Raw genomic sequence first — 26363 nt, 5'->3', positions numbered from 1 at the left:
GGGCTCTACTCTGTGATGATTAGGCCTCAGCTGAAGTATTGTGTCCAGTTCTGGGCATCACAGTTCAGGGAAGATGCGGACCAATTGGAAAGGGTCCAAAGAAGAGCAACAAAAATTCTTAAAGGTTTAGAAAACATGACCTATGAGGTCATGAAAAGAGAAGACTGAGAGGGGACGTCATAGCTTTCAAGTACCTAAAAAGGGTGTTACAAGGTGGAGGGAGATAATTGTTCTCCTTAACCTCTGATGATGGGACAAGAAGCAATGGGCTGACATTGCAACAAGGACATTAGGAAAAACTTCCTAACTGTCAGAGTGGCTAAGTACTGGAATAAGTTGCCTAGGGAGGTTGTGGAATCTCCATCATTGAAGATATTTAAGAGCACATTGGATAAACATCTGTTGTGATCTAGTTCTGGGGTGTCCAACCAGTTCTGAAGCAGCAACCACAAGAGTGGCTACTGCCATAGCGAACTAGTCACACTCAACTGTCCAAATAGCCACATGAGGCTAGTGGCTAGCGTTTTGGGCACTATGGATCTAGATGAGGTCCTGCCGTGAGGGTAAGGATCTGGACTCAGAGTTCCTTCCAGTTCTAGTGTTATATGATTTTCACAACAACCTTTGACATACTTGAAGATTTAGGTCCCTCCTTGGCCTTCTCTTCTCCAGATTAAGCAAACCCAACTTTTTCCAATTTTTCCTCACAGGTCAGGTTTTCTAGACCTTTCATCTTTTTTGTGGTTTTCTGGACTTTCTGCAAAGTGTCCCTCCCTTTCCTAAGGCGCGGTGCCCAGAGGTGGACACAGTACTGCAGATGAGGTATTGGGGCGGGGGAGGGGGGAATCTACCATCAACGACCAAATCTAGGCTTTCCAGAGCCGAGGGCTCTGAGCAAAGCAATGGCCATGACAGAGTTTTGAGCACAGCATTCTACCCGGCGGCTTGGGGCAGGAAAGCCCTCACACGGGCAGGCGTCCTGCAGACACAGGATAGACAATGTTTAAGAGGCTCCTCTGAAGTCATTTTTGGAGATCTGACCACAAAGAGGCTGCCTGGGTACGAGGCTGTGTTAGCTAGTCCGGGCTAACGAGGGTGCCCTAATAACCCCCCTTTAAGTCCCAATCTAGACAAAGCCTCAACAGGCAAAGCAGCAAGCAGAGAGCTGCTCTTGGAGAGGCCAGGCCTTGGGAGAGAAAGATCAGGAGAACGAAAGGGCAAGCCAAGCCACCCGGGCAAGCACAACAGCTCAGCTCCCTCCTGGCTCCGTCCCCATGTCTCAGGCTGAAGCCCCGGGGGCTGGATTGGAGCTGCAAGTGGAGGAGCACTGGGACCCAGTTACCTCCCTCCCCCCTTCGTTCTGGTGGGAGCGCGGTGGAGGATGGTCTCAGAGGGGAGGCCGGGCATTGTGGACAGTCCTTTGAGGGCAGGGACAACCGAGGGTGTTTTGCCCCATCTCTGTTCTGTGGCTGACAGGGGGTGACCCAACCCAGGACTAGGTTAGAACAGCCTGAGCACAGCCCTAAGTTGTCCCCCCGCCCCCGTAGCCTCCCAGAGTGGAGGGAGAGCCCTGTGTGAGCACAACAACTTGTCTCTTCCACCCCCAACAGAAGATTCCCTCCTTCGCCAAGAGCCTCCAGCGGCAGAGAATCGCTGGGGATTGGGACCAGCCCAGCAATAGCTTCTGCTCCCCCCTTCCCCTGAATGCTGCCCGTGCCAAAGTGAGGCTGTGGGGGTGACGCAGAGCTGGGCGTGGGGTGGAAGCTGGTTCTGCCCGCATTGGGTGTGGGAGGCGAACTGAATAATTTTACGCAACCAATTATTTAGAAACTTGCAGGCCCAGAAGGGACGGGGAGCAATCACTGTAACTTAAAATAGAAACTGTCACCCCACACTGCCCACCCACCACACCCCACACTGCCCACCCACCACACCCCACACTGCCCTGCACAATGTGAGCCACAGTTCGACTGCTTCTCGCAAAACCACACCACCAGGAAGTGTGGTGTGAAGCCATTTATCAGCACCACCCACACATCCACCGATACTCACGCTCATTGTCCACTCCTCTACAAATCAACCCTAGGAGCCAGCCTGCATGGCCACACCCAGGCAGCCTGAATTCTGCTGGCTGCAAAGTGCTGGGAGGGGGGGGGTGTGCGCCTGGGTGTGAATAAACATCTCCTGGCAGGGAAAGAGCTGGGAGTAATCTACATGCCAGTGCCACACCCCCACATCCCTGACCAACAAGAACCTCTAGGAGCTAAACCTATTCAGCCAAAGAAAGTTTGCAACTGTTGGAGAAGACAAGCAAACCAACCTGTTTGCGCCTACAAACAGAAAGGCATAGGACACGGTGGAATACTTGCATGAAATCACTTACTGGAAGTGGAGAACTCGGTAATAAAGAGTCAAAAATTAAGCTCTCATCACATAATATGCTACAAAAATCAAACCCTGATCAGCTAACAAGTGTAGGTGAATATCTGCAGCTCGGTGCTTTAGTCGAAGTAACATCACACATCTCCTTAAACACCGATTTCTGGGAGCACCACACGCTGTCAGAAGCGAACGCTAGCAACTTTGCTCAGATGGTCAGCTCTTGGGGCCAGGTTGGTGTTTGTCCAGCACTTGGGAGCAAGGGGTCCTGGGCCGAGACGGGGCTCTGAGGTGCTAAGAAAACACCCAAGCAGGAACGATGTTTTAACTAAAAGCTCAGGCCGGCAAGTGGTGGGCAATAGACAGCAATCCTACCCACAGGGCTGTTTTCAGGCTGTCTGAGTGGAACTTTAGGGCCCGGGGCCAAGGAGAATTGATTTGCTTGGGGACCAGAGTGTGGGGTGGAGCATTCTTGTTGATCGAACCACAGAAATGCCGGGCTGGAGGAGACCTCAAGAGGCTATCTAGTCCAGTCTCCCGGGTGGAGGCAGGGCCAAGCAAGCCTGCCCTAGACCGTCCCTAGGCTGTGCAGTCGGTTCTTACAGAGAGTTTTCCTAATATCTAAACTTCCATTTCCCTTGCTACAGAATAAGCCCCTCACGTCCTGTCCTGCCATCTGTGGACCCGGAGAATAATTGATCACCCTCCTCTCTTGCGGCTGTTATCAGGTCGCCGCTCGGTCGTCTGTTCGCGAGCTACGGGAGGGATGTACGTTGCTCACTGTATTTCCTCAGGCTGGGGAGGCATTAACAACTTTATGTCCTCCCCTACCCGCCACACACACACACACACACACACACACACACACACACACACACACACACACACACACACACACACACACACACACACACACACACACACACACACACACACAGTTTTTTTAGCATGGGTCCATTGAGCCTGTGGAGGCAAGGCCCAAGTCAGCGGCAGACTAGAGAGGAGTTCCTGCTGCAGGGTGGCCACCACCCCGAGCAAAGGGTTCGGTTTTGATGGCAACGGGCACAGCAGCCCTTTCCCGTGATGCTGCGACGGTCTCCCAGTTTGCACCCGCAGAGAGGGCGTTCCAGAGCCATGCAGGGGACAGCAGAAGCAGTTTAACGTCAGTTACCAAAACACCCTCCTCTTCCCAGTGCACAGAGCTCCCAGAATCCCAGATCGCACGGCCTGCAGACAGCATGGCACCCTGCACCGACACCCTGCTCCAAGCACAAGCCCTCTGCCTACCTTTAAAACGAGGTCCCCCTCCTGCAGCGAGCTGTCGTTGGCAGCCAAGCCTGTCTCCGTGATGTGTTTGATAAAGATCTGACTTCCCAGCTTCAAGCCGTACTCTGCGCTCCAGGAGAGAGACGGGTCCGGTTCAGGGAGGGGACCGGACATTTCTCTAGCTCTGGTCTCCAGGAGACCAGCCCTCACCACGGGCCCCTAGTACCCAGTGTGGGCCCCTCATGGCTCCAGCTGTAGCGTTTGCCAGGCCATAAACTGCAGTCACTTGGGCCTGGTGCATACCTACAAATTGCGCCCATTTAACTCAGTTTCTAAACCGACTTAACTCGGTGCGACGTGCGTGGAGGTCAGGGTATTCCTTCCTAGGCCGCCTCCCTCCCAGGCAAAGCAGCGTAGGTGACATCAATTGCTCAACCTCACTGGTGTTAGAAGCCCTTAATCTCTGTGCCCTTAAACCAGGATGGGGAACCTGTACCCCTGGCTCGCCTGGATCCCGCCCCCGAGGCTCAGGGCTCCTCCCCTCCCCACTACTGGGGAGCCTGTGCAGACACTCCATTCCCCCCCCGCCCCCTCTGCCACACACACTATCCCACCGTGGGGCTGGAGTACGCAAAATCTACTTGTCTGGGGGTCAGCAGCCCCCGAACCAAAAGAGGTTCCCCACCCTGCCTTGAAGTCATCCTGTTCTGCTCCTCCCGCCCGCCTGTGCAATGAAGGATGGTTCATTCGCACTGCAGGGGCTGGCAGGAAGCTGCTTCTTACCTTCATCCTCTTTCCGCTTCACCAGAACAGCGTGGATGGGTTTCACTGGTACCTCCTGGGGCGGCAGCCTCTTGAACCCAGAAACTAGGGCAAGCCCATTGGTGTCCTCTTCGTGGCCATACCCATTGGTGGAGTGATGTCTGTGGTAACTCTGCCTCTCAGAGCCGCTGTCTCGGCTCTGTCTCCTGTAGCTGCCATCCTGGCTCCGCCTTTTGCCTCTGGATGTCGGCCTTCGAATATCGCGGTTCTCCCGATAGTGGCCGGAGCTCCTCTCACTGGAGGAGTCTCCGTCATAGCCTCTGTTGTAATCCACATCATCCTGAGGCCGAGTCCTGCCATAACTGTCGTGCCGGTCTCCTTTCCCTGTGCTCCGTGGCGACGCCTCGTCTCCCTGGTACCCATACTCATCCGAATCGTACTGGACAGCATCGGGCGTGTGCAAGGAGTCACTGGAGAGCGCCTGGCTGGTTTTGGTCACAGGAAGATGAATTTTCTTGGGTCTCTTCACTGTCTGCAGGTGGGAAGGAAGAATTCACTGGAAAACCCCACGTGCTCTGCTAGACACAGACAGCCCTTCCCAAGAGAGCCACCACTCACCTCCCGGGGTGTCATTCTCCTCGTTTGCAGAGGGAGAAAGTCACGGCACAGAGGCAGGACCTTACCTGCCCAAGGCCCCACAGCAAGTCAGTGACAAAGGAGCCCCTGTTTCTGGCCAGAAAGTTGCAGCCCTTGAATGTACCAGCACAGAGAAGCCGGTTCAGTGCCCCAGCAAGGATGCAGTTATGCTGCTGCAAGGTGCTTTGTACCAGTACGGCAATCTCACACGGAGAGGGGAATAATTACACCAGGGAAAGGCACCTTTATACCAGCATAACTGCACCCACACTGGGGCTTAGCCTGCGGTAACTAGCTCAGTAATCACCCCCCTAGCCAAAGCAGTTCCATAGGTAAGACCAGTCCCACGAACCTTGACTCAGCTCCTAGGTGTGTGCTGGACTGCACTGGACCAACTAATGAAGGAGCCATGTTGTCCCAGACTAAACGTGGGGAGGACGGGACATGTCAAGAGCCACTTGGCCCATCTGTTCTAATCACCCTCCTACCTCCACCCTCCCTGCCACTGCTCATGTTTGTGACCCAGCCATCCCCTTCGCCTCCACCTGACTACGTGCCTTCTCCCCACTGGCTCATGTCTTTGGAACAGCCTCTTGAATCAGGTGTGTCCAGGGTGGGCCACGCAGGGCCCAGTGACTACACTGCCTCTGTTTGTTCTGGGCTGGCTGCTCCCAGGGCTCTGAGGCAGAGTCTCAGGCAGTCAGAGCAGTTCGGCATCACCGTAGTGACACCAAAAGTCCCGGAGCCACTTGTCCTAGTCCTGACCATCCAGCAGGGCAGATCTACCAGTCGGATTGAGGACTCCCCTGCTCCGCCACTGCTGGCCTGGGACAGGAGTGAGCACAGGACTCGGAGCCAAGAATTTTGGGTTAGAAGTAGGGCTGTGATCATGGAAGTGGTTAAGCGATGAGCCTGTGCTCCTTGGTTAACCTTCACGGTTACACGCAGCCCCTCCCACCCCTGCACTGCTGCCTCTGCACATACCAGCTCCCTGCAGCAACAGCATGCAGGGGAGGGGGCAGGTAAGCAGGCCCCCCCCACACACTGGCTCCTGAGGAGCCACCTTCCCCCTCACTCCTGTGCGGTTACATGTTTACCCAAATACACACATTTTAACATCCCTAGTTAGAAGCTAAAATGTTAACAGGTAATTTTGGGGGGCAGCCTACATCTGGGGTGATTTGGCCCAGGGTTCCCAGTGTCATACTACGAATGCTGGACCTGACGTACCTATTTTCAGATTCAATTACAGATCTGAAAGTTTAGCTTTAAACAGAAGTGAGGAGGAGGAGTTAACCACTGGTGCTGCTGTTCAACACCCCAGAATGCTTGTTAGTGGCTTTGAGCTCTAACTGTGAATACTGTAATTTAGTGACTATAGCCCGCGGGTTATATTCATTTTTACAAACCCTGCACACACACCCCCGCGGGGTATATTCGGGTGTGGGGTATATAGGGGTTTTTAAACTCACCAGCATTTTTTTTTCATCTCACCGGAGGCTGGTGGTTCCTGCGGCTGCGCAGGAATGGGGGTGGGGGGATGGGGGGGGAAGCGCTTCCCTGCCCGGAAGATGATGGTTCCTGTGGCTGCGCAGGAACTGAGTGGTGAAGATGGTGGTTCCTTCTCCGCCGCCCCTTTCCTGCGGCTACGGAGGAGCCGGGGGATAAGCGCTCCCCAGCCTGAAGGCTGGCAGCTGTGCAGGAACTGGGGCGGTGAGTGGCTGGCTAATTCCCCCCCCCCACACACACACTTCCTCTCCCCGCACCGTAAATTAGGAAATATACCCCCGGCAGATATACCCCCGGCACAGAAAAGTCTACGGGTTATTTTCGTGCACAGGGTGTACAAGATTATTTTTTTTTACTGAAATAGAAAAGACAGTGGGGTATATTCGGGTGTGGGTTATATTTGGGTGCAGGGTATATTCACTAAATTACGGTAATTATTCATAGAGTTTCCCTCTTTCACAATTTTAAAAGTTTGCCAGAAGTTAGAGCTCTGCAATATTTTGAAGATGCTGGTTTGTCCCTGCAGGTAAGTTGCCAGGTTAGCAGGGACGGAGACACACCAATCTAAACAAGCCCTGGGGTGGAAGAACCAGGGCTGTTGCTGGTCACGAAATGCTTGGGAGAAGGGCGACCCAAATCCAGCCCTGCTGAAAGGGGATGGGGCCTCACTTACTCAGAGTATGTCTGCCCTGCCGTTGTAACTCAAGTTGCTCCTCTCCAGTGAGTGCGGCTGCTCTCCAGCTTGTATACCCCGCGTTGGCATTCACTGGCTCCGGGTGGAACTAAGATTCCTGGGAGCGTCCCAAACCGCTTCACTGCCCAGCTCTTGGAGTTTGTTGTAGAACTTGTTTGTTTCTCTGGCACGGGGGGAGTGTTGGGCTGTGGGAAGGCCCTGAAGGACTAGCAGCGCTGGAGTGCAGCAAGCCTGAGTCCGTGCTACAGATCAGTGGTATTAGCAGCCGACAAGCGGTGCTAACTCAGGCATTGGCTTGTGCCCTCCGACGGGCCAGACACCAGGAGTTCGTGACACTGCCACAGTCGAGATAAGGGCGGAATGTGAGGGTGACACTCAAGTGCAGGGCAAACCACACAAATTAGCCCTGGAATTAACTCTGCAGGGGAGTTGCAGCCAGTTCCACATAGGCCTCATGCTGGACCCTTGTCACCTCTCCTCCCACCCAAGCCAGATCAGCCCCTCCCAGGCAGGACACTTACGATGTTGGCTAACTTGCCACAGGTTTTGAGCGTCTGGATGGCGAAGGAGGAGGGCACGTTCTCCAGGGAGAGGCCGTTCACCATCACAATGTGATCCCTCATCCTGGAAAGGAAAGACCCAGGTCAGGCAGATCCCTGGCCAGCGCAGAGCCGCCATGGGCTGACTGGGGAGCCTTAGGGGCAGCCTCTCAGCCTAGGCCAACGCCTCTGTGGCGACAGTCCCACGCACATTTCACTCCTGGAAATTCTGCCCCTGGGGAGCTGTTCCTCTGCGGTTCCCCTTAGGAGGCAGGAGACCCTTCGAGGTGCAAACCCGCCCATGTCCTCCAGTCTGCCTTCCCCAGCTCCACCCTCTGACACCAGGTCAGGAGCCAGCAGCTGGGAAGGCAGGTCCCTTCCAGGAGCTAGCGCAGCTGCTAACGCCTCCCTTCCTCCCACGCTCGTGACCCCAGCAGACCTGCCTCCCAACCCCCATGAAGTATGTTCTGAGCACCAGTGGAGCCAGGACCTCCCAGGCCGTAATGGACCCTCGGCCAGTCTCCCCCGCTGCAAAGCAAAGGTGACAACAGCGCCTCCTAGCCGCTGAGCAGCGAGTGCCCGAAGTGCTGCTTCCCCAGGGCCCTGAATCCAAGACCCCAGAACTCGGAGACGATCGGCCCCTCCGCTCACGATCCCCATTTCCACTCACTGGAGCCTGCCATCTGCTGGACCGCCAGGTACCACATCTGAGACCACGATGGAGGGGTCAGCAGCCACGCCGCTGGGACGGTCCCTGCCTCCTGAGATGGCGATGCCAAAGCCCCGTCGAGGGTCCTAGTGCGACACACACCCCCCAGGTCAGACTCTGCCCAGGAGGGGCTGGCTGCCGTGGAGCAGGGCGGGCAGCAGGCCAGGCAGTGCCATGAATGGGTTCATGGGCAGGACCCAGCTGGCGCACAGGAGGTCAGGCTGCTGGGGGCTACTTGGCGCTGGCCAGGCACCACAAGGGCACAGTGGAGAGAGCCGGGTGAATCAAGTAGACACTGTGGCCGGCTTACAGGGGAGGCTTGTACTGCCAGGCTGGCATTAGCAGGGCCCCACAGGGAAGCAGCTAATGGTGCTAGGAGCCCAGTCGCTCCAGAAGGGAGAGGGGCCCCATTGATAAGGCGTGCCCTCCAGGCCTGCCCTCCTGCACACGCCACCGAAGGGCGGGGGGGGCGGGGGGGCTCACCTTACTCAGCGTCACCGTGTGCTGCTCCCAGATGATCATCTCCTCCATGGCTGCGACCTGGGAGCCGGAGGAAAAGGGACGGTCAATTGGCACAAGGGGAGGGGTGGCCAGCTTGCTCCGGTCACTTCTGTAGACACCGGCCCCCGCCACCCCTGAGATCTGGCCGTCCTAAAAGTCCCTTGTAGCGGCACAGAAAGCAGCTGCCTTCCTCCTGCGGAGCTAACTGGCCATAGCTTGGACTCCCCTCCCCTCCTGCCAAAACCCAGCCTCCAGCTGGGAGCGACTCCCATTAAGGGCGTGTCCAGGCTAGTGGGGCTAAGTGCTCTACAGACAGAAACTCTCAGCATTCACCTGCCCACAGCAGGCTCATCCCAATGCAATGAGATCAAATGGAGCCAAGGAGGCAGCACGTGTGATGGTTACAACAAGGGACTGAGGGTTAGTGGAGTGAGTCACTGCAAGTCACGTCATTCACCTGTGCCTCAGTTTCCCCAGCTGACACAGGGCTGTACCCATCTACCTCAACAGGGGGCTGGGGAGATTTATTGATGTTTTTCAGGAGTTATGGGGAAAAGCCTCTTCATTAGTCTCAGAAACCCATGTCCCTCCTGGTTCTATTGGAAAGGGTCTAATTTTGCCCGCACTGACCTGGGCCCCTGGGGCAGGCAGAGGGGGCTGGCTCGGTGAGGAGAGCAGGGCGCACGCCAAGCACCCTCTGGGTGGCTGGAGAGCTCAGCCCTGGGACAGGCCATGTAGACGGAGTCTGTCCGGAGTCACTCAGCTGCCCGGCACTGGGGAAGGGGCAGTAGCCCCGATTAGGAGCCCAGCTCAAGAGAGCCCAAAGCAGATCAGGCAGCAGCTAGTGAGTCAGCTCACTGGCCGCTGTCTCCAGGGCCCAGTGCAATCGTCTGCCACATGGAAGCAGAGGGGCCTTTAGCCAAATTAAACACCTGCCAAGCAGCACGAGCGACGAGGAAAACTGCTGGCAGTTACTGTAACCCACAGAGGTGAGAAACCCTGCGTGTTAGGAGCCTCACCAAGCGGGTTGCTGCAGGTGGCCTCCTGCGCCTGCCGGATATCGTCCACTAGGTCCCTGAATTAAAGTATCTATGCAAATTAGGGAGGGGAAATCAAGTTTATTTAGTCAGCCAATATGCAAAGACAGCTCCTACTGGATGTCTGCCTATCAAAGGACAACATATCGTAAGCCCAGGTACAGTATTTCATACCCTATAATTTGCCATTTCACAACCGGTAGTTAGCACTTACCAATAACCACATCACCCATCCACAGAGGGGGAAACTGAGGTATAGAACACAGCCATGACTAACCCCAGAGCAATGGTGTGACAGTCAGGAATGGAATTTACGTCCCTGGTGCAGGGTGATATCTGTCATCCAAAGAAGGCAAATGCATTGAGCAAGTTGCAGATTCTGAATGAGCAGACCCACGCTCCAAGGGGATTACTAGACACCTGCTGTCTCAAAACCACAGTAACTAAATACCATGCAGTTCAGATCTTCATGGACCCAGCCTGGTGTACAAGAATCAGGAAAAGATCTGTGAGCAGTTGAGTAAGCCAGATCATACCCCTCGCGGGGGTAGATCAGACATGCAGGGGGTGCTAGAGGTCAGGGTGGGGAGGGGTTCATTGGCACAGTGGTGTGGAAAATGGGCGTGTCAAAGTCAGACAGGACTCACAGATTTGTCAGACCGCTCTGTTTATTAGCAAAGCCGCTCTGCTAAATGCACCCAGAAAATGTGAGCACCCCACACGGTTCAAACCCCTTGATTTATACAGTCACAAGAGAGCCAAAATTAACAGGATTAAAAGAGGGGCAAAACTTCACATGATTGTGTGAGGCTAGTCAAGTATCTTCATTTCCACATCAAGCACACAGCAACCTCCTGTCCATATCTCCCTGGTTATCTCACTTGCTTTCTGCCTGACACCTAATGTTCCTTTTCCTATTAACTCAGGCCCACCTGGCTAGCACTCTGATCTGCATCCCTACAAACAACATTCACATATTTTTCTTCTTCCTGTTCAGAGACAAACAGTATTCCTTCTACTTATTCAATTATTACAGCATCATTCATCTTTCTCTTACAGTATAATTCTTTCTACTTTCACAGGCGCTCCAGATGCCACTGATGAGGAAGATCAGGGAGGTTGAGGATCCTCACAGGGAGGACACCATGATTCTGAGTGTTAACAGCCACTCCCAGAAAGGGGTGAAGTCTAGAGACCCCCTCCCCCCCCCCCGCTTCACCTCCTCACCCACAGCCACCAAGGCATCGCCTGGGCGTTACTGGTGACACTTCAATGACCACAAGGCCCTGATTGTCCCAGGTAGGGCTGCCAACCATCCAGGATTGGCCTGGAGGCCCTAGGAATTCAAGATAACTTTTAATTCAAGATTAATGTCATGTGAGGACGCCTCCGGGACTACACTGACAACCCTGCCCCAAGACTGCATCAGTAGAACGACACCGACACCAACACCAACCTAGAGGTGTTTTTTGCCTCTGTCTTCACAGACAAGATCAGCACCCAGAATACTGCACTAGACAACGCAGTATGAGAAGGAGGTGGGCAGCCGTTGGTGGAGAAAGAACAGGTTAAGAACTATTTAGAAAAGCCAGACGTAGCCAAATCCATGGATCCGGATTTAATGTATCCGAGGGTACTGAGGGAGTTGGCAAATGTCATTGAGGAGCCTTTGGCCATTATCTTTGAAAATTCATGAAGATCAGGAGAAATTCCGGATGACTGGAAAAAGGCAAATGTAGTGCCCATCTTTAAAAAAGGGAAGAAGGACGATCCAGGGAACTACAGACCAGTCAGCTTTACCTCAGTCCCTGGAAAAATCATGGAGGGGATCCTCAAGGAATCCATTCTGAGGTACTTGGAAGAGGGAAACATGATCAGGAATAGTCAACATGAATTCACCAAGGGCAAGTCGTGCCTGACCAATCTGATTAGCTTCTATGAGGAGGCAACTGGCTGTCAACATGGGGAAGTCCATGGATGTGATGTATCTTGACTTTAGCAAAGCTTTTGATTCGGACTCCCGCAATATTCTTGCTAGCAAGATAAGAAAGCATGGATTGGATAAATGGACTGTCAGATGGATAGAAAGCTGGTTAGACTGTTGGGGCCAAAGGGTAGTGATCAACAGCTCGATGTCTCGTTGGTTTCTAGCAGAGTGCCCCAAAGATCAGTTCTATGGCTAGTTTTCTTCAACATCTTTATCAATGACCTAGATGAGGGGATGGATTGCACCCTCAGCAAGTTCGCAGATGACACTAAGCTAGGGGGAGAGGTAGATACGCTGGAGGGCAGGGATAGGGTCCAGAGTGACCTGGACAGATTAGAGGATTGGGCCAAAAGAAATCTGATGAGGTTCAACAAGGACGGAAGAATCCCAAGCATTGTTACAGGCTGGGGACTGACTGGCTAAGTAGTAGTTCAGCAGAAAAGGACCTGGGGGTTACAGTGGATCTGAGTCAACAGAGAAGCTGGATAGGAGCCAACAGGGCGCCCTTGTAGCCGAGAAGGTGAATGGAATATTAGGTTGCATTAGGGAGGAGCACTGCCAGCAGATCTAGAGATGTGATTATTCCCTTTTATTCGGTACTGGTGAAGCCACATCTGGAGTATTGCGTTTAGTTCTGGGCCCCCCACTGAACAAAGGATGTGGACACATTGGAGAGGGTCCAGCGGAGGGCAACAAAAATGATTAGGGGCTGGAGCACATGACCTATGAGGAGAGGTTGAGGGATTTGGGTTTGTTTAGTTGCAGAAGAGAAGAGTGAGGGGGGATTTGACAGCAGCCTGCAACTTCCTGAAGGGGGGTTCCAAAGAGGATGGAGAGAGGCTGTTCTCAGTAGTGACAGATGGCAGAACAAGGAGCAATGGTCTCAAGTTAGTGGGTGAGGGTTAGGTTGGATATTAGGACAAACGATTTCCCTAGGAGGGTGGTGAAGCACTGGAATGGGTTCCCTAGGGAAGTAGTGGAGTCTCCATCCCTAGCGGTGTTTAAGTCTCGGCTTGACAGAGCCCTGGCCGGGATGATGGAGTTGGGATTGGTCCTGCTTTGGGGAGGAGGCTGGACTCGACCTCCTGAGGTCCCTTCCCGCCCCATGATTCTAAAGTGAGAATGGAGGCTCAGTGTTGAAAAAGCCACCCACAAACAACCCTCCAACCCAAGCAGAGCAGCTGGGCTGAACATTCCTTGAGCTGCAAGCATATCTCTGGGCAGGACAAGGCATTCCGCAACCCCAAAGGCGGAATCCTGGGCGGGTGCCAAAGGAAGGGAACAGCCAAACAGACTGTAAACAAAAAGGACAGGCAGGCAGCGAACAGAACAGGCTGGGAGGTTGCTGTGTTGCAGGGTACAATTAGAAGAGGGAGCAAGCTGCCAACTCCGTATTTCAAGTTTGGGGGAGCTCCTATTCGGCCCCTCTCTAGCCAACCTGCTTGCAGGGGAACTGACGCATCAGCTCAACCCTTAGGTTCAGCAGAGACTGTCCCCCCAGCAGAAGATTTCTCAGAACAGCGGATGGATCAAAGCAATTAACAAAGTGACACAAAAGCAAAACTCATTGTTAACCAGGTCTCGTTGCCTGAAAAAAAATCAGTGTTTGCAGGTTGCAGCACAGGAAGCAATAGAGGAGTGCAGCCCCATGCACACACATCTGCACCGTGCACCAAGCCAGACGTGGTCCAAGGAGGTCAAGTGGGGGTTGCCGCTGCCTTTAGTGGGAGCAGGCGAGGCTGTGAGCAGACTCTTCCCAGAACCATCCTGATGTTCGCATCCACTTTCCTCTGGAAGGAGGCTGCTGGCTCAGATCTAAGCCAGGCCAGGAGTAAGAACAAGCGGCTGCCAATGCCTGCCTGCCTCCAGAAAGGAGTTTGGTATGCAGTGAAAACTGGGCAATGAAGCCAGTTCCTCCAGGAGGAGCGAGCATCACAGGATGCCAGGCAGTCATGCTCAGCCCAGGCACCCTGGACTGAATCGATCCCCGGGCCAGGGCTGAGAGCAGTGCAGAAGGGGATACCCGCCCAACCACTGCCTACTCATAGCAGTTGTGTGCTCCAAATGATGCCAGCGTGGACCCTTCCCCAGCCGGCCTGTCCCCCGCGGGCAGAGCAACTGACAACACGACACCCCAGACGGATTCAGGAGCAGGAGGCTGGCAGCAGCACAGGGCCTGTTGGGCAGAGTTTCCAACACTTTCCTCCCCCACCCTCAGATAAGCCTGGTTCCTAGCCTGGACTTACTGTCCTTTGACCGGGCTGCTGGATAACTGGAGCATAAACCCTGTTTCTCCCGTCAGGTCCCTTTGCTCCCTGCCCCACAATGGCTGTTGCTGCGCACAGCACTTGCAAAGCTATTGGCCCCGGAGCTCCTTCCCCGAATACCCCACCCCCACGCTGGGAAAAGAGACTTGCCTGGAATCTTACAGCCATATTCCACCAAGCCCCAGGCTGCTCCCATGGGCAGGGCTGGCTCTGGGGATGAAAGGTCGGGAAGCTTCAGGCAGCCAGGGGGACAAGCGCTGTGCAGAGGCCAAGAGTATCTGTGCTCAGCTGCAGGTTGTGGCTCTTGAAAATCATTTCTTCCTTCTCCCAGCGACATGGGATTTTACACCTGCTGCTCCGCCTCCTCCCCTTCGCCCTAGCCCCGCCTCCTGCTGACACAGCCAGGTGTGGGCACACCTATTCCAAGAGACCAGTTGGCTTGCGCTCAAGTGCTCTACAGGTAGCCAGCTGACCTGCGGCCCTGCCAGGCTCCTGCACAAGACTCCAGGCCAGGGTTTACAGGCAGCTGACCCGGGAGAACAGAGCTGGCTACAATTCTGCAGGAAGTTAGGTGCATGCCAGGAACACATGTCCTGAGACAGATTCCAGCCAGAGCTCTGCTGCCTGGGCAAGGAGGAAGGAGAATGAGGAGCAAAGGAGGCTTGCCACGCTGCCATCCCATGATGGTTCCTAGTCACTATAAACATAGATCTCATTTAGCACAGATCCAATAGCTCCAGGACTCCTGGGTTCTGCAAGGGTGGGAAAGCGAAAATCTGGGTCTGGGCTCATCTATTGCAGCTGGTTTGACTCCAGCTAGCTCCAGGAGCAGTGCTGAAGATAGCACAGCCTGGCCACCAGAGCGGGCAAGGGCCCTGGCTGTGTTCTAGGCTCACTAACCACTCTGCTTTGTTACTGGGGCCAGCTGAACTCACACTTGCTTGCGTGGGAGCCTGTGCCCAGTTTTCACAGCATACCAGATCCAGAATCGGGACTCCTGGGTTCCTTCTGCAGCCACCGACTCAGGCAAGTCACCTCCCTTTCCCCATTTGTAAAATGGGAACCCCAATGCTTGTGCTGTATATAGGATGCAGTACCCCCCAGAGGCATGGCCAAGATTCAATTAGGCTCATTAACATGGCTAAGTCACTGTGAAGTCCCAGCTGAAGGGAGCTATCTAAGCACAAAACGTCAGTATCCTGGTGGGTGACTCAGCCCACGCTGCATCCTCACACATTTCACAGTATGGACCACACCTTGCCAGGCGGATGCCTTCCCTCCGATTCATGATCATGAGCTGTCACCTCACCAGTCACAGGCATGCAGCCCCGTCGCTTCTCCATGGCAAAGGACAGCGATTTGGAAAGAATCCCGGATATTTTAGGGTTTGTTGATGCATTTTAGCAACTGGAAACATAGAGAAGCCAGTTCCCTGGGACCTCTCCACTAGGGAGTTAGCGATGGGGTAATTGAACAGTCGTGGGACCCCATGAAATCTCTGTGCTCCCAGCCCCTCTCCCAGGGAGCCCCCTGCCAAGCAGCGCTGCTGCCTCTGTATCAGAGGCAGCAGCTTAAGGTGGCAGGGGGAATTGGTCCATGAGGGGAGCCAGTTTAAAAATCAGCTGCCCGTTGCCCTGCGCTGCCTCTTCCAGTACAGAGGCATCAGTGTGGGGTGGCAGCATCCTCTGTCCATGGGGGGTCCGAGCTCCTCACAGACAGAGGCTACACTGCATGATGCGGAGCAGCCTCCGTCCACAGGGCGCTGGGACCCCCTACAGAGAGGGGCTGTTGCAGCAAAGCAGCCTCTGCCCATGGTGGGCCCAGGCTTGCTGAGGACAAAGGCCTGTCCACGGGATGTGGAGCAGCCTCTGTGGGGTGTTTGGGCCCCTGCAGACAGGGGCTGCTTTGTGGCAGCCTCCCCTCCCCCCAACACTGCCAGGGGCAGGCGGCACTGTGGAGCTGGTACTTGGGAGGCTGGGGGAGGGGTGAAGGGAAGGAAAATCCAGCTTTTAACCTTGCTCCCCCCAGCACTAGCTCCTGCTCCCCCCCCGCCCTTGCTGCCTGGGATACAGCAAGTGGGGGAATGTGTGTGGTCAAGATCCAGTAATTTGATCTATGCCCCAGCAATGCAATATATGTATATATTGGACACACTGGACAGGCCCTGCGGGAAAGAATCAATGGACACAAATCAGCTATCCGTAAAGGGAACATACAGAAAACTGTTGGGGAACACTTTAATCTACCTGGTCACGCTTTAAAAGATCTCCACGGGGCTGTCTTGTTACAGACCAGTTCTACAAGGCAAATACACAGAGAAGGATGGGAATTACAATTCATCCACAAATTTAATTCTCACACCTGTGGCCTCAATCAAGATAATGGATGGCTGGGACATTATCAACCAACCAAACAATGAAGGTGCCAACAGCTCTTGGTCTGCAGATCTTTGTGTTAGTATCCTTCCTGTCCAATTGCTATCTATGATCCTTATCTGCTTCTTTTAACTATCCAATTTTTAGGTGCTTATAGATTACCAGTTTTGCCTGGATGGTTTTCCCTTTGCTATTTACATACCCTCTGCTTCTTGTTTCCTGCCCCCTTCCATTTTTTTCCTTCCCGCCCCCTCCCCCCTCCTTTCTCCCCTATTTATTTTGGGTCAGGACATCCTAAACTCAAACCTCCGGTCATCTGAAGAAGTGGGCTGTGCCCAGGAAAGCTCATGATGCCATCTACATGTTTTGTTAGTTTATAAAGTGCTAGCAGACTATTTGTTGTTTGATTAACCAATACACCTAGGCTTATCGGATTATCAGCTACACATGCCTACTCGCCACAGACAGCAATTAGGGAGACACTAGATTAGTTCCCCTCTCCTGTGTCCTCCCACAATATTCCTCTACCTCCGGCGTTAGCAAGCCAAAAGATGGCAGGTGCATAAGGAACCGAGCTGGCTGTGATTTCCTGTGTGGGCTGAGGCTGCAGGATGCTGCTGCATATGAAAGAAACCTGCAGCAGCATCTGACACTTAGGGTATGTCTACACTACCCTCCTAGTTCTTACTAGCGGGGTAATGTAGGCATACCGCACTTGCAAATGAAGCCCGGGATTTGAATTTCCTGGACTTCATTTGCATAAACTGGGCGCCGCCATTTTTAAATCCCTGCTCGTTCGAACCCCGTGCCGCGCGGCTACAAGCGGTACAAACTAGGTAGTTCGGACTAGGCCTCCTCATTCCACGAGGAGTAACGGTAGTTCGGAATAGGAAGCCTAGTCCGAACTACCTAGTTCGTGCCGCGTGTAGCCGCGCTGCACGGGGTTCGAATGAGCAGGGATTTAAAAATGGCGGCGCCCAGTTTATGCAAATGAAGCCCGGGAAATTCAAATCCCGGGCTTCATTTGCAAGTGCGGTATGCCTACATTACCCCGCTAGTTTGAACTAGGAGGGTAGTATAGACATACCCTTGGTGCCTCGCGTGCAGGGATTCAGGCTTTAGCCTCTGTTCTGCTCTTTGCTGTGCAGCCTGTTGAAACTTTGCCCCAAATATTTACATTTGGAGAAGCAATAGGAGAGTCCTGGCACTGAGCACAGGGTTGCAAGCAGCCCAAGGCCAGCCCCGAGTGAACAGGGAACCAGCCTAATGCCTCCTCTTCTGTATAGGTTCTTCTGCATTGCTCATCGCAACCAGCTCTGGGCACCTTCCAGTCATTCATTAAGCAACATGACTAACCCCTGTCATGAGCTGGATCACTTCCCCTCCGTGGGGGCAGAAGTGTGCGCAGTAGAGTGTTTTGTGGGGGATTCTTTCACACACACAGGCATGAACAAAAGAACATAGGAAAGGCCAGACTGGGTCAGACCAAAGGCCAATCTAGCCCAGTTTCCTGTATGCCGACAGTGGCTAATGCCAGATGCCCCAGAGGGAGTGAACAGAACAGGGAATCTTCAAGCAATCCCTCTCCTGTCACCCATTCCTACTCATCCTGGCTAACAGCCATTGATAGATTCATGGAGGTGAGATCCATCTAGTTCTTTTTTGAACCCTGTTAAAGTCCTGGTCTTCACAGAATCTTCTGGCAAGGAGTTCCACAGGCCGACCATGCGCTGTGTGAAGAAGAAAAAACCACTTCCTTTTGTTTGTTTTAGACCTGCTACCTATTCATTTCATTTGATGGCCCCTAGTTCTTATGTTATGGGAACAAGTAAATAACTTTTCCTTATTCACTTTTCCCACACCAGTTATGATTTCATAGATCTCTCTCCTATTCCCCACCTTAATCTCCTCTTTTCTAAGCTGAAAACTCCCAGCCTTTTTAATCGCTCTTCCTATGAGACCCATTCCAAACCCCCAATCATTGTTGTTGCCCTTTTCTGAACCTTTTCCAATACCAATTTTTTTTTTTTTTGAGATGAGGCAACCACATCTGTACACAGTATTCAAGTATTGCTTTTTTGACTGGCACTGCACATTGAGTGGTTATTTTCAGAGAACTATCCACAATGATGCCAAGATCTCTCTTGGGTAGTTTTAGCTAAATTAGTCCCCATCATATTGTACGTATGGTTGGGATTATTTTTTCCAACGTGCATTACTTTGCTTTTATCAACATTAAAATTCATTTGCCATTTTGTTGCCCAATCTCTTAGTTTTGTGAAGCTCACTTTTTGAAGCTCTTCAGAGTCTGCTTTGGCCTTAATTATCTTGGGGTATGTCTACACTACAGCACTAATTCGAACTAACTTAGTTTGAATTAGTTAATTCGAACTAAGATAATTCGAACTAACGCAGCTAGAACTAAAAACTAGTTCGAATTAGCGTTTTGCTAATTCAAACTAGCGCGTCCACATTAAGTGGACCCTGAAGCGGGGTTAAGGATGGCCGGAAGCAGTGCCGGCAGGGCATCAGAGGAGGACTTAGAGCATGGAGATGCTTTCTCAGGCTAGCCGAGGGCTGTACTTAAAGGGTCCCAACCCCCACCCCGGACAGACAGTTCTCAGGGGTGCCCCGCTTGCAAAGCAGTCCTGGCTTGGAGTGCCCTGAGTGCCCACACTGGGCACATCACAGCACTCGGCCATCAGCCCGGCTGCACTTGCCACAGGCTGCCATCTGGGGAGGGGGGGCAATTGGGGGGCTGCAGGAGAGCTTCCACCCCAAAAGCCCGCAGAGCCAGCCCAGTCCTCCCCATCAGGGGCGCATACCCCATTCCTCCCTCACCTCCTTCCACTTACCCTTCCCTAGCCCCTCTTCTTGATGTACAAAATAAAGATAACGTGTCTTCCAAAATGGAATCTGTCTTTATTGAACAAAACTGGGGGAGACTGGGAAAAGGAGGTGGGAGAGGGGAAGAGAGAGGCTGGGAGAGGGGAGGGCAACTAACATGATCAGGGGTTGGGAACAGGTCCCAGATGAAGAGAGGCTAAAGAGACTGGGACTTTTCAGCTTAGAAAAGAGGAGACGGAGGGGGGACAGGATAGAGGTCTCTAAAAGCAGGAGTTGGGTGGAGAGGGTGCATACAGAAAAGTTCTTCATTAGTTCCCATAAAGAAGGACTAGAGGACACCAAAGGAAAGGAATGGGTAGCAGGCTTCAAACTAGTAACAGAAAGTTCTTCTTCACAAAGCAAAGAGTCAACCTGTGGAACTCCTTGCTGCAGGAGGCTGTCAAGGCTAGAACTGGAACAGAGTTTAAAGGGAAGTGAGATCAAGTCATGGAGGTTGGGTCCATGGAGTGGTATTAGCCAGGGGGTAGGAGTGGTGTCCCTGCCCAAGGTTTGTGGAAGGCTGGAGAGGGATGGCACGAGACAAATGGCTTGGTCACTGTCTTCGGTCCACCCCCTCCAGGGTTCCTAGGGTTGGCCGCTGTCGGCAGACAGGCTACTGGGCTAGATGGACCTTTGGTCTGACCCAGGACGGCCATTGTAAGCTCAGGGCTCAGGGTCGGGGGTCTCAGTGGACCACCTTGATTTTCATGCACACCTGCTCCTGGGTGGCCAGGCTGGCAGCTCTCCTGCCCTAGACGGCCACTTTCCTGTGCCTAGTGCAGAGATCGTGGACGAGGTCCACGATGTCCGCACTAGCCCAGGCGGGTGCCCGCCTCTTGCGGTCCAGGGCAAGCTCCCGGGAGCTGCCAGCCTGGTCCTGGGAAGAGGGGGAGGGCTGGGGGGCATCGGGTGGCTGGCTCGATCCATGCCAGGTGCAGGGTCTGCTGGCTGGGTGCTGGCAGGCTTGCACCTGGCACGGGCACCATAGCCAGCCCGTGCCCCTTTAAGGGGTCCGGGTCCGGGAGGGGGGCAGTAGAGTTTCCCTGGTGTTGGCCAGAGTGGCCACCAGGGAAACCTGGGGAGGGCTAGCCTCCCACTAGTTCGAATTAAGGGGCTACACACCCCTTAATTCGAACTAGCTAGTTCGAACTAGGCTTAATCCTCGTGGAATGAGGATTACCTAGTTCGAACTAAGCGCTCCGCTAGTTCGAATTAAATTCGAACTAACGGAGCACTAATGTAGCGCCTATGAAAGTTAGTTCGAACTAACTTTGTAGTGTAGACATACCCTTGATCAGTTCAGTATCATTTGCAAATTTTCCCACTTCACTGTTTACCCCTTTCTTCAGATCATTTATAAACAGGTTGACTAGGATTGGTCCCTGTTCGGACCCTTGGGGGATCCCACTAGACATGTCTCAAAATTCTGGAAATTTACCATTTATTCCTACCCTTTGTTTCCTGTTTTTAACCAGTTATCAATCCATGAAAGGACCTTCTCTTACCCCATGACAATATATTTAACTCAAGAGCCTTTGGTGAGGGACCTTGTCAAAGGCTTTCTGGAAACCTAAGTACACTATATCCACTGGATCCCCCTTGTCCACATGTTGGTTGACCCCCTCAAAGAACTCTAGCAGATTAGTAAGGCAGGATTTCCCTTTACAGAAACCATGTTGACTTTCCCGCAACAAATTATATTAATCCATGTGTCTGACAATTTTATTCTTTACTATGGTTCCAACTAATTTACCAGGAATTGACATTAGACTTACAGGTCTGTAGTTGCCAGGATCACCTCTAGAGCCCTTTATAAATATTGGCATCACATTAGCTATTTTCTAGTCATTAGGTACGGAAGATGATTTAAAGGATGGGTTACAAACCACAGATAATAATTGCGCAATTTCCCATTTGAGTTCTTTCAGAACTCTTGGGTGAATGCCATCCAGTCCCGGTGACTTGTTACTGTTAAGTTTATCAATTTGTTCCAAAATCTCCTCTAATGACACCTCAGTCTGGGACAATTCCTCAGGATTTGTCACCTATAAAGAATGGCCCAGGTTTGGGAATCTCCCCAATATCCTCAGCTGTGAAGACCGAAGCAAAGAATTCATTTAGCTTCTCTGCAATGATCTTACTGCCTTTGAGTGCTTCTTTGGCATCTCGATCGTCCAGGGGCCCCACCTGGTTGTTTAGCTGGCTTCCTGCGTCGGATGTACTTAAAAAGACATTTTGCTTTGCTTTCTGAGTTTTTGGCTAGCTGTTCATCAAACTCCTTTTTGGCTTTTCTTATTATATTTTTACACTGAATTTGACAGAGTTTATGGTCCTTTCTATTTTCCTCACTAGGATTTAACTTCCATTTTTTTAAACAATGCCTTTTTACCTCTCTCTGCTTCTTCTTCTTGGTTCTTGAGCCATGGTGACACTTTTTTAGTTCTCTTACTGTGTTTTCTAATTTGGGGTGTACATTTAAGTGGGCCTCTATTATGGGGTCGTTGAAAAGTTTCCATGCAGCGGGCAGGGATTTTACTTTGTCACTGGACCTTTTAATTTCTGTTTAACTAACCTCCTCATTTGTGTGTAGTTCCCCTTTCTGAAGTTAAACGCCACAGTGTTGGGCTACTGCGGTGTTTTCCCCAATCACAGGGGAAATTAAAATTTGATACATTTTATTACATTATGGTCACTATTTCCAAGCGATCCAGTTATATTTACCCCTTGAACCAGAACCTGCGCTCCAAATCAAGAATTGCCTCTCCCCTTGTGGGTTCCAGAACCAGCTGTTCCAAGAAGCAGTCATTTAAGGCGTCAAGAAATTTTATTCCTGCATCCCATCCTGAGATGACATGTACCTAGTCATTATGGGGGTAGTTGAAATCTCCCACTATTATTGAGTTTTTTAATTTTGATAGCATTTCATAGTCACTGCCACTGTCTTGGTCAGGGGGTCGATAATATATCCCTACTGCTATAATCTGAATATTAGAGCATGGAATTACTATCCATAAAGATTCTATGGAAGATTTTGATTCATTTAAGATTTTTACTTCATTTGATTCTACATTTTCTTTACATACTGTGCTATTCCCCCACCAGCACGACCTATTCTGTCCTTCTGATACATTTTATACCCTGGGATGACTGTGTCCCACTGATTGTCCTCATTCCACCAAGTTTCTGTGATGCCCATTATATCAATATCCACCTGTAATACGAGGCAGTCTAGTTCATCCATCTTATTAGCATTTGTGTGTCCATGTTAGAGAAGGCAAGGTCAAAGAAATGGGCCTGGCTCTTGATGCTGAAGTGGAGAGGTTTGTGATGGTCATTAGCTCTGGGGGAAGTTCATTGCAATAGTCTCGGGCTGGCCCCTACACAACACTGTAAGCCCAGCGGTGGTGGGACTCAAGTCAGCTGATCGGTATCATGGAACCCTAGCCTGGCACGTCTACATTGCATTTTAATCCTAGGCTAAGGATTGTCCAGCCTGTGGTCAAGCCAAGTGCTCAGGCATCCACACTGCAGTGCACAGACCTGGGTGAAAGAAAACAAATCCCCAAGTGTGTAGTGCTCCCACTGGAGTTGACACTCTAGCCCTAGAACATGGTGCACCTGGGGGGATGCACTGTGCCGGTGCTATGCGTGGGACTCAGGTGTCCGTGAAGAGCATTAGCACCTAAACCACATGACGCCTCTGGTGCGGTCTCTGTCAAAGGACTGCAGGTTGGGAAGACTGAGAACGGGGCTCTCCCGCTCTGTGCTGAGTCGCCCCGGCAGGAAAACGGCCCTGTGCACCGGCGAGTTCAACCTTCAGGCTCCAGGGCTGCTGAACCATTACAAAAAATTGCCGAAGTTTCATTGTAACCTGGGCTGTTCAGTGAAGGGGTTTGAGTGGGTTGGATGTTGGTTTGTGTCTGTTTTGAAGTTTGACACAAAAGGTAGGCTTCAAAGGAAAAACAACATCCTCTGCCCCCCACCTCAGGCTGCTGCAGCGTGGTGAAGTGTGCTCCAGAACCCCCTGGGATACCCGCATCTGCCACGCTCCTGGGAGGCTACAGGAAAGTTCTGGGGCTGGCTCCCACTCGCCGCCCTGACAGACCACACTGCCCAGGCTCCCTGGACATGCAGCCTGAGGGCAGCGGGGGCTGTAAATAAAGACCAGAGCAGGGACCAAGCACTTTGTCTTATGGATACAAATATGCATAACGGGAAGCTGCTTTGGACAAAATACCTCATGTAGCCTATCAGCGCTAATGTCCCAGTCTGCTGGATCTGAATATCTTATTGTGGTGTTATTGTGTGTAACGTTAGACATATGAGGTAGGAAATTGTTTATGGTTTTAGATGTGCAAAGGTAGGCCCTCAGTGGTGCTCTCAGTAGCCTCAGTGGTTGGGTGCTCAAAGATTTGAAAACGGCCAGATTTTGTCTCTGAAGTTTGAGCAGTGGTTGGTCCTGGAAAAGACATGAGACCAAACCAACTTACGCTGGTATACTAGTTTAACCGGTAATTTTCCATGGGAGAGGGAATGAAGAACAAAGAATTCCCACCGAAAAGGAAGCCTGTTTAAGCTGCAAAGCTAACAGCCTCTTTGTCTTTGGCTGCATGACACACCCAAAAGGACCCCAGGGAGAGTAAAAGAACATCCCAGGTTTTACCTGACACAAGAACAGTTTTAGGTAAGTTTGCAATAAGCTTTAATGTGTTAGAACTATACTCTGGTCATCTGAAGAAGTGGGTTGCGCCCACGAAAGCTCATACCACCATCTCCATGTTTTGCTAGTCTTTAAGGTGCTACTAGACTATTTGTTATTTAAGCTTTTCCTGTTACGGACCAACTCGGCTCCCCCTCTGAAGCTATGTGTTTTCTGTTATTTTAAATTTGTAATTGACTTTGCTCTGTTCATTTTCACTTGGAACCTCTTAAATCCTACTGTTTGTACTTAATAAAAACTTCTTTTATTTTACTATTAAGCCCAGTGTAAATAATTGTTACCTGGGGGAACAATCAGTGTGTACATCCTCCTTTCATTGTTCAAGGGGGCTGGCCTGAAGGAGCTTGCAACATGTGAAACTCACACAGTGAAAGATGGATTCGTTTGCGGGTTTGATCCCTTTTGGAGATTGGCTTTCTGGAACTGCAAGAGATTCAGTGGGGGTGGGTGGGGGTTCTCTCAGCTCTGTGCCTTGTTTGGGGGAGATCTGGCCCAACAGGACAGGGTGGCGAGGAGCCCCAGAGAGCAGTATTAGCAGTAACCCTTTCCTTTTCCTGAATTTGTGCAATTTCTGAAGGGCACTGTATAAATGTATGTACACACGTGGCCTAGATACCAACATGATAGGCACTGTTGGAATGACTAAAATGCAACCAGCTCTTGGGTAGAACGTAGCAGCTATTTTACATCACAAAAGAATATTACAAACCCAGGAGCCAAGGAACATTGCTGAACTACACCCAAACTGCTATGGTAAGAGAGCACTCCAGTCACAAAGTCAAGTGTCCTAATGTTCAGAAGTGCCAGAGACGAGGTTGCCCATTCAATATGAAGTGGTTACCAGTGTTACGGGATAGGCTTGCCCTGTATCACACGGAATCATAGAAGCGTAGGCCTTTTCTTAAAAGCCACCTGTCATGGAGATTCCATAACCTCCCTTGGAAGCCTGTTTTAGTATTTAACTTTCTAACTATAGGGATAGTTATTTCCTAAGGTCTGACTTTTGTCTCCCTTGCTGCAAATTACGCCCATTACTTCTTGTCCTAACTTCCATGGATATGGAAAACAATTGACCACCAGCCTCCCTATAACAGCCCTGAGTGTATCTAAACACAGTTACATCCCCCTCAGTCTTCTCTTCTCAAGCCTGAACATGGCCAGTTTTTAACTTTCCTCACAAGTCAGGCTCTCTAACCCTTTGCTCTCCTCTGGACTCTCTCCTATGCGAGGCGCCTAGAACTGGACCTCACCTTTGAGGCCTCACCAGTGCTAAGTAGAGCGGGACAGTTACTTCTCATGTCTTAGCTACAACATAAACTGGAGTTGCTCTTTGATATCTGTTTTGCATGTGCCCAGGATGCTGCAACCCCAAGTGTTAGGGTTGTTCAGGGCTGTTAGGGTGATTCAAACATCCTCTGTCATCACATGCCACCATGCACCAGGATAAAAGGGCCAGCCAACCCGCAGCCCGCTCAGTTCCTTCTGGTCAAACAGCCCTGGTGCAGAGGGGTGGGGTGGGGTTGTGAAATGGACACATGCCGCACAGCTCAAAGAACAGGAATGTAAGGTTAGTTATTGAGTTTGAGCGATTACACATGTGCCTTCCACTTGGTGTGACTCACAAGCATGGGGTAGGAGGAGGAATGGAGTTTACGTACACACAGGCAGAGTACAACATGCTCAGAATTACCACTGTCTCTAGAAGACTGAGTGATGGCATAATGAGACATGAACGAATGGACTGAAGACCACGTTGCTGCTCTACAAAAATCCCCTGCAGGGCAGCAAGCCAAGACCTCCTGAGCACGGAAATTGCAGACCCTATGGCCTTAATAGCTGAGTCCGCCACGTCCAGTCCCACCCACAGCAACATGTGAAAGCAGAGGGTGCTCAAGCCGCCGATGGGAACCACGGAGAGAAAAATTTCCAAAAACAGCCCAGCAATGCACATGTGCAATCGTTCAAAGAATGCCCTTTTATTGCAACTACATTACATATTGATAGGGTGACCATAATTTCTGAACCAGGGCCAGCCTTAGGCCAATTCAACCGATTCGGTCGAATCAGGCCCCGCGCCTAAAGGGGGCCCAGTGCCC

The 26363-nt window shown here is 51.8% G+C and overlaps 1 protein-coding gene across 3 annotated transcripts in view; it reads right to left on the bottom strand.

Annotated features, from left to right (window-relative positions):
- Positions 1-26363, bottom strand: part of LOC106732655 (tight junction protein ZO-3) — a 57265-nt gene that overhangs the window by 16532 nt on the left and 14370 nt on the right. The window contains exons 1-6 of one of the 3 annotated variants that reach the window (XM_075903310.1): positions 14437-14572; positions 8978-9034; positions 8456-8580; positions 7768-7870; positions 4429-4939; positions 3667-3770 (exon numbers count right to left, since the gene is read on the bottom strand). In XM_075903310.1, coding sequence (XP_075759425.1) covers positions 3667-3770; positions 4429-4939; positions 7768-7870; positions 8456-8580; positions 8978-9034; positions 14437-14454 — 918 coding nt within the window. In that variant the 5' untranslated portion in view covers positions 14455-14572. Of the gene's footprint in view, positions 1-3666; positions 3771-4428; positions 4940-7767; positions 7871-8455; positions 8581-8977; positions 9035-10014; positions 10039-14436; positions 14573-26363 lie in introns of those variants that run through there. The other 2 variants (XM_075903309.1, XM_075903308.1) reach the window with 2 other exon arrangements.

This window comes from Pelodiscus sinensis, chromosome 19 (genome assembly GCF_049634645.1).
Source record: "Pelodiscus sinensis isolate JC-2024 chromosome 19, ASM4963464v1, whole genome shotgun sequence".
Lineage (NCBI taxonomy): Eukaryota > Metazoa > Chordata > Testudines > Trionychidae > Pelodiscus > Pelodiscus sinensis.
Note: the sequence above shows the minus strand (reverse complement) of the source record. Positions and strands in the feature narration are given on the sequence as shown.